Here is a 7,792-nt window from a genome sequence, read left to right on the forward strand (position 1 = left end):
CCTAGACGGAGGCTGCTTCCTTTTCCTTTTTGTTTTTTGGGGGTGTGTGTACGTTTGTGGGTGAGCCTGCACACGGAGGCCGAAGGCCAACCTCAGGGAGTATCTTGAGGTGCTGTTCATTTCTCTCATCTCACCCCATCCTAGTTTCTGAGATAGCCCCTTTCTCTGGAGCTCACCACATAGGCTAGGCTGGGTGGCCCATGAGTCCAGGATCTACCGTTTCTGCCACTCCTTGATGTCACAAGTGTGTGCCACTGTGTCTTTTTGTTTGTTTCTGTGGCCACCAGGTCACCTCTCAGGTCCTCTTGTGCATGTTTCTATGCTCTCTGGGAATCCCTTCCCTAGAGGTTTTTCTTTGGGGTCTGGAGGTCTGAGGATGGTAGCCAGATGAAGTCCTCATCAAGTGGCGAGAGAGGCCGGGGAGAGGATTCACACGCACCAGTAACAAAGACTTCTTTTCCCCCTAGAACTCTGTGAAGGTGATGTACAAGTGCCTGTGGCCCAGCTGTGGCAAAGTTCTGCGCTCAATCGTGGGCATCAAACGACATGTCAAAGCCCTCCACCTGGGGTAGGTGCAGAGGCTGTAGATGAGGTGGGCCCCAAGAGGGCTCGTGCCAGGACTGGGGCTGTACTCATATATGGTTGCCATGGTGTGAGCCCTCATGCCGGGAAGAACAGCTTCCATAGTGGGCATGTTCTAATCCCTTATGGTAGCCTCTGAGAGCAGGGCTCCTGGGTACCACCTCCAACTTCCTGGATGCACACAAGCATTCATTTCCTCCTTGTACCTTTCTTTTTTTTTTTTCTTTTTCCGAGACAGGGTTTCTCTGTGTAGCTTTGGAGCCTTTCCTGGAGCTCACTTTGTAGACCAGGCTGGCCTCGAACTCACAGAGATCCTGCCCGGCTCTGCCTCCCCTGTGCTGGGATTAAAGGCGTGCTCCACTGCCGCCCGGTCCTCCTTGTACCTTTTTTTCCCCTGGCTTCAAACCGAGGCAGCATATCCTTGACGATGGCCAAATGTCTGTTCCACACAGGGACACCGTGGACTCCGATCAGTTCAAGCGGGAAGAAGACTTTTACTATACAGAGATGCAGCTGAAGGAAGAATCCGCTCTGGCTGTGGCTGCCCCCCCTGCCCCTGGGACACCCAGCGGCGAGCCAGCCCCCACCTCCCGTGTGACCAGCCCGTCCCTTGCTACTCCTTCCTTGCCTCCACCCAGAGGCCAGTCCTCTGGCCCGGAACACGCTGGCCTGGATTCGGTTACACTCAGCAAGTCAGCTCCTGGCTCTTTCTGGCACATTCAGGCTGACCACGCATACCAGGTTTGGAGCAGGCGGATGTGTGGGGGCTTAGCCTGGGACCTCAGTGGTCACTGGCTGTCAGAGCCCAGGCCTCTGAACACCTTGGTTGAAGACTGAGCCTTTTGGCTGAGTTGCTAATCTTACTTCACAGAGAAGGAAAGGCTGGGGTGTAGGCCAGTTGGTAGAGCTGCTTACTGAACATGCACAGGGCTCTGGGTTGAACCTGAACACGGCAGAAACCCAGTGCAGGGAGGGGCACACAGTTGCGATCCCAGCAATCAGGGTGGAGCCAGGAGTTCAGGGTCCTCCTCACCTATGTGGGGGTGTTTAGAGCCAGCTTGGGCTGCATGTAAGCCCTGTCGCAAAAGCAGCAACAGCCAACGCTGTGACACTCAGTGCAAATGAGAAGTCTAACCATGTCAGGTGTGCAGTGTGCAGAGAGGGCTGTCGCTTCCAGGACTGGCTGGAAGAATCGGTGGGATGGTGCAGGGCTGCCCAGGTAAACTCCTTAGCACCGAGGAGTGTTACACTGAATGGTGCTGCTCCGAGCACCTACTAAGTGTCCATGTTGGCTTAGGTAAGCCTTCCAGTTAGAGTAGGCCAAGGCCTCTGCTCTCGTGAAGTGCACAGTGGAGCTGGGGTTAGCAGTGAGGATTTGGCTAGGGCTAACTGTAAGTTGTCAAAGTACCGTTTCCTGAAGACACGACCTAGGCCCGAGGGAGACAACTCCATTACTCTCATGGGCCTGGGAAAAGTTGTCATGTTGAGGAGGACAGTGTGGTTGAGAATGACCCTCGCCCTGCAAGCTAGGTTCACATTCCTGCTGGTTTAAAAACCTTTTCTGAGTTTATAGTTGGACTTGAGCAGACTTAGCTGATTTGCAAGTTCATAAATAAAAAGTAGTGATTCCAACCAGGTGTGCTTGTACATGCTTGTAATGCTGGCACCTGGGAGGTCAAGGTCAGCTTAGGCTACAGAGTAAGGGCAAACAAAACCCAAACCAGTAGTACTTTCAGTAAGAAAAACTACAAAATGAGCAGGCTCTCCTCATTAGAGTTAGTGGCCACTTAGTTTGTGTCTGGCGAAGGGTCAGCCTTAGCTGACCCTGTGGCATCTGGGCACTGTGGCCAGTACCGTTAGAGATAGACCTAAGCCAGGCATCCCTGCCTGTATCCCCACCCCTGAGGAATTGCCTGGCAGTTCTCTGTCCTTAATACTGCTCAGACTCAGACTTTTTTGCCTGAAGCATGTTCTCAATAGATGATCCAGCCACTGAATAACACCCCAAAAGGTCTAAATCTTGAGGCTGGCACATATGCATCCCCAAGGGGAGGGTTACAGAGTAAAATAGGAGCCTCTCTGGAAGAAAGAGGCTGTGCCGATGATGGGTTAGATGCCTTGAGGCTGCTCATGGGAAACCTGTTTAGCTGTGTTGGTATTTTCCAGGCTCTTGGCTAGGCAGAGATATGCCTTCTGTTGCATATGGGAAGTTCCTGGGACCTGAGGCAGATGCTTCCTGAATTGGAGCACAGGCTGACACACTCTTGTCTCTGCAGGCTCTGCCCTCCTTCCAGATCCCCGTCTCTCCCCACATCTACACCAGCATCAGCTGGGCTGCTGCCCCTACCACCACCTCCCCGCTCTCTCCGGTGAGTGTGGACTCCAGTACCCCCAAAGCTCTTGCATACACCCCCAGGGCTGGGGGCCTGTGTCTCTTGTACATAGTACGTGGCTGGTGCTGCTTGTCTCTGCCGCCATACTTCATGAAGATCACTGTATGTCTTCCTCTGCCTGGCTGTAGCTCCTCTCAGCAGCTAGAAGGGCAGGCACTTCAGGGGGAGTCAGGAAGGAGCAGTTTCTTCCTTAGAAATGTGAACTGAGAGAAACTGGAAGTCCTTAGAACCACAGAGGGGTGGCTCTAGTTTCAAGTGTCTGCCACAGAGAAGTATCACAGACAGCAGAACCTACTTGACAGAAGATGTCACTAAGGCAATAACAATGCTTCCGTTTACCCTTTGTATGGTAACTCCGCCTTAAGGGTGGCTCCTGTCTGCCTGACCTGACCCCATCTGCTGAGAATGTTTGTTCTTCTAGGGGAGGCTGCATGGTCCCCCGCTCCAGCACCTGCTCTGGGGCTCAGGGAGCATGGCAGAGCCCAGGATGCCTCACAGTCCTGAGCGGGGCGGGTCTCATGCTCAAGGCTGTGCTTATACCCCCTCACACCCAGGTCCGGAGCCGGTCACTCAGCTTCAGCGAGCCCCAGCAGCCTCCACCCACCGTGAAATCTCACTTGATCGTCACCTCCCCACCCCGGGCGCAGAGCAGCTCCAGGTGAGCCATCTCGTCCTTAGCCTTCGGGTTTCTGGGGATGTAGACTTTGAGTCAGTCTACCCTACTGTAGTCTCCAAGGTTAGTCCCTAGAGGGAGGCCACACTCAGCAGCGCTGGCTTCTCTGCCTTGAGTCTCCTGCTGTGAGCAGCTGTGAGGTTCACTGGCTTCTGCCAGAAGCCACCCCTCCCAGCGCCGGCGCAGTTTGCCTGCTCGTGCTTGGCTGTTATGGGGGTTTAACCTCCGTTGCATGATGCTACCCCTCGTTTTCACTCCTTGTCAGGAAAGCCCGTGGAGAAGCCAAGAAGTGCCGTAAGGTGTACGGCGTGGAGCACCGGGACCAGTGGTGCACAGCCTGCCGGTGGAAGAAGGCCTGCCAGCGCTTCCTGGACTGAGCCTGCCCGTCCCAGCCCCGCTCCTCCCCCTGCCTGGCAGCCACGGGGTCTCCAGGCCTGCCGCCATCAGCAGAACACAGAGCGACGTGGAGTGTGGACGTGGGCAGCGGGGGCGCCATTGGCTAAGATTTAACACTTAAAAACACTTTCTCCCCCCTTGTGGGAATGTTTTATTTTTAAGAGAAAAAAAACAAAATGAAAATATTTTTCCCCCTAAAATAGAAGAGAGCCAAAATTGACCAAGGGTATTCTGCAGCGAACCAGAGACCAAAGAATTACCCCCTTCCCCCACTCTCTTGAGGACTAGTTTGTACGCATCAAAAGTAGGACAGGATGCCTTTTTTTTTTTTTTTTTTTTTTTTTTTTGTGTGCTGAGCTGGTAAATCCTTTGCTCCTTTAGCTAATCCAGAATGGACTGTGAGCAAAATGAATTTCCTTTTCTTTGGGGGAGGGTGGGAAGAAGACCTTTCTGGCAGGTGGATGCCCCAGGGAGCAGTAGCAGGAGTCTGGGAAGAGCAGGTGGCCAGGTACAGTGTTACTTCTGTTGGAGCAGCTGCTGGGGATGGAAGAGGGACACCCTTCTTCGGTGGCAACTTTGGGATCTGAGTCCCCTCAGATGTTGGGTTGCATGCCAGTAAACAATATATGGCTTCTTCTCAAAGCCTGTCCCCCAAATTTGCTGAGCCAAAAGGCTAATATGAATTCAGTCTGTGAATGTGGCCTTGAAACACTACCCTGAGCATCCTTCCAGCGCTGAGAGGAGATGTAGAGGTCTCCACAGAAACTTGGCTCCCCCTAAGTAAAGCCCTTCCTGAGGTCTCTTCCCTCCGGAGTGCCCAGAGTTCTTGTCCTCTGTTCTGATGTGGAAGTCTTTGAGGATGAAGCCCTCTTTCCCTAGGGGTTCTCTGGGAGATCCTAGCAGACTCTTGCCTCTGCACCTGCTGAACATGACTGCCAGGACCCAGCTGTCTTGGACTGGAGTCCCAGGTGTCCCAGGCTCAGGGAGGGCCACCAGGCCACCCACCTCTCCAGGGACTGAGCAGTACTGACTCAGTAGTTGTCACGGAGACCATTCTCCTGACCACTGCGGCCCCACTGGTGGCCTTACATGGGAAACACAACGTCTGCTTGTCAGTCTGAGACACACTAAGGACACACAGGCACCTAAGAGATTGTGTGTGTGTGTGTGTGTGTGTGTGTGTGTGTGTGTGTGTGTGTGATGTGTGATGTGTGATGTGTGATGTGTGTGAAGGGTGTAGTGGTAGCCTGGGCTGCTGATGGAGGGGAGAGACACTAGTGTCTTTGGTAGGGGTGTGTTTTTATAATAACCCAGGCCAGCCAGAGGTGACCCTGGGCCCTTTTGCCCCTCCAACCTCATGGATATATAAAAACTGCCAGCAGAAGTTAGTTTTCTCTCTTTGCTTCCCATGATGCTCAGCTTCCAGTCTTCCTGGAGAAGGGAGGGGGAATATAGAGACAGAGAGAGAGAGTTTCTGGACAGGTAGGGACCCCACCAGGAAGCTCTCCTTTCCCCTTTTTAATCCCAGTGTGGACTAAGCCTCCACTTCAGCAGAGGCATCGTAATCCCAGCCGTGGTGTGGAGCTTGCGGGTGTAACTGACTATAATTTTTTTCCATTCGAAGCAGGCCTCCTATGCCGTTGGCGTGCCGGGCAGATAAGAGGGAAAAACAAAACAAACAACAACAACAACAACAAAAAAGAACTGATGGATGGTTTAAAAACTGAGGGAGTTTTGGTTTTGTTCATTTCTGTATTCCATTTCTGGGCAGCCTTTCATCATGTCTGCATTCTCTCTCTCTTTCTTCTGGCCTTGGTAGCCTCCCGCCCGCTGTCGCGGCCCCCCACGGCCCCTTGTCTCAATGCTTTCGTATTGCTTCCCGACACACGGTCCGGCTTTGGGTTTGAAGGGCCAGGGTGGCTTGTGAGCACACCTAGCCGTCGGGCCCGCTCCCTTCCTCTCTCGTATCTCCCTGCTTCCCAGCCCCAGGGGTTCGGAATCTGACTGGGTGAAGGTGCCACAGGTGTGCTGTGGAAAGCAACAGGACCTAGCTTGCGGACAGGTATCTTGGGGAACTGTCTAGCCATGTTCCCGTTATTCAGAGCGCTCCCGGGGTTACCTTCAGACCTGGCGCCTTGTTGGGGGACGGGGGAGCAGCCTCGACTGAGTCCGTTCGTTCTCAACTCGGTGCTGCGAGCCTGTGGGTACTGTCTGGCCAGCCGCTGTCTCAGGTGCAAAAGCCTCGGGTAACAGGCTGGGATCAAGGATGAGGCTTTTAACCTGGCCCCGGGAGCCATGGCTGCCTTGTCCCAGTGAGTGCAAAGCTCCATGCCTTAGCGGACCCTGTGAAATTGGATGTGGAAACTGATGGGGTGGCAGATAGCTGTTACTTTCCGCTCACCCCAGGTTCGGACTTTACCAGGGGCAAAAAAAGAAAGAAAAAAAAAAAACATTTAAGAAAGAAGAAAGCAAAACAAGAAGGGAGAAGAATCCCATCCGTGAATTTGTCCTGTAGACGCTTCCCCCACCCCCCCCCCCCGCCCCCCACCCCGGCCCCGCTGTCTTCCAAGTATTATTTTTACTGTTAAGATTTTTTTTAAATGTGAAATGAAATGTAATGTTTTTACCGCAATGATATGAAATATATTTTATAAGGAATAAAATGGTACATTGTCTGACCTCGTGTGTGCCTGCACTGAGTTCTTTCCTGTGACACTGTCGAAGGGGCCCATTTGTTTATGGTTTAGTGGGTTGGTTGGGACTGTCGCTCAGCGGAGGAGCACGTGACTGGTTCTAGGTTCAGTGCTGAAACAGACTCGAGGAGATCATGTGGACCACGGATGAGGCCTAGTGCGTGGAGCAGTGGCTCTCAAACCTTCCTGACGCCGAGACCCTTCAACACAGTTCCACATGCTGTGGTGACCCCCAGCCGTAAAATTATTTTCGTTGCTACTTCCTAACTGTACTTTTGCTACTGTTATGAATTTTACTGTAAAAGTCTGATATGCGACCCACAGGTTGAGAACTGCTGCTTTAACAGATGAGGGTAGTGAGGGTATGAACTGGGGTAAGTTGGTGGGGTGATGGTATTGTAATCTGGGCAGTGAGTATTTTCTGTGGCTTATATTCATTTTCAAAGGAGGCCATATTTTAGGCATACTGATGGGGAATGGGCTGGGAAGTTAAGAGAAAATCACATTCTACATATTCATCAGCTTTTCATAGCTATAATAAAATAACCTGTGGCGGGCTAACTTTTAAAGAAAGAGGTTTAGAGGCTGAGAGACCACACGACTTGGTGCAGACTCTTGCAAGGGACGTCTTGTACACATCACCTCCCAAACAGGTGGCAGTGTTGGGAACTCATACCAAGGGAGGGGTCACAGTGTGGAAATAGGAAGTCAGAGAGGCTGGGACCCCTTCCTCAGGCACCAGCTCCCACTGCCACCCTGCCTCAAGCACATGAAGGTTGGGGACCTCCTGAAACATGTCCAAACCATAGTGTAGTGTCTACAGAAAAGGTTCTCAGTATAGTCTGCTCCTGAGAGCTTTGACTTTCACAGGTTGTGGATAGGTGATAGCTGAGCTGGCCTCTGTGGGCAGGGCCCTAGAAGCAGAAAGCACCCCCCCACACTCACATTGGCTTATTCAACTTTAATCATCCCAAGAGCTTGTCAAACCAGGCTGCAGGAAGTTGGGGGGGTGTACATGTTCAAAGGACATTTGGAGTATGAAGGGGATTGTTGCC

General features: G+C 52.5%; 1 protein-coding gene across 3 annotated transcripts in view; it reads left to right on the plus strand.

The window, feature by feature from the left end:
* Positions 1-4,216, plus strand: part of Znf395 (zinc finger protein 395) — a 38,600-nt gene extending 34,384 nt beyond the window's left edge. For all 3 annotated transcript variants that reach the window (XM_036198687.1, XM_036198684.1, XM_036198686.1), the window contains exons 6-10: positions 468-568; positions 1,035-1,323; positions 2,859-2,951; positions 3,530-3,633; positions 3,914-4,216. In XM_036198687.1, the coding sequence (XP_036054580.1) occupies positions 468-568; positions 1,035-1,323; positions 2,859-2,951; positions 3,530-3,633; positions 3,914-4,025 (699 nt within the window). In that variant the 3' untranslated portion in view covers positions 4,026-4,216. The remainder of the gene's footprint in view (positions 1-467; positions 569-1,034; positions 1,324-2,858; positions 2,952-3,529; positions 3,634-3,913) is intronic.
* Positions 4,217-7,792: the final 3,576 nt, after the last annotated feature.

This window comes from Onychomys torridus, chromosome 9 (assembly GCF_903995425.1).
Source record: "Onychomys torridus chromosome 9, mOncTor1.1, whole genome shotgun sequence".
NCBI lineage: Eukaryota > Metazoa > Chordata > Mammalia > Rodentia > Cricetidae > Onychomys > Onychomys torridus.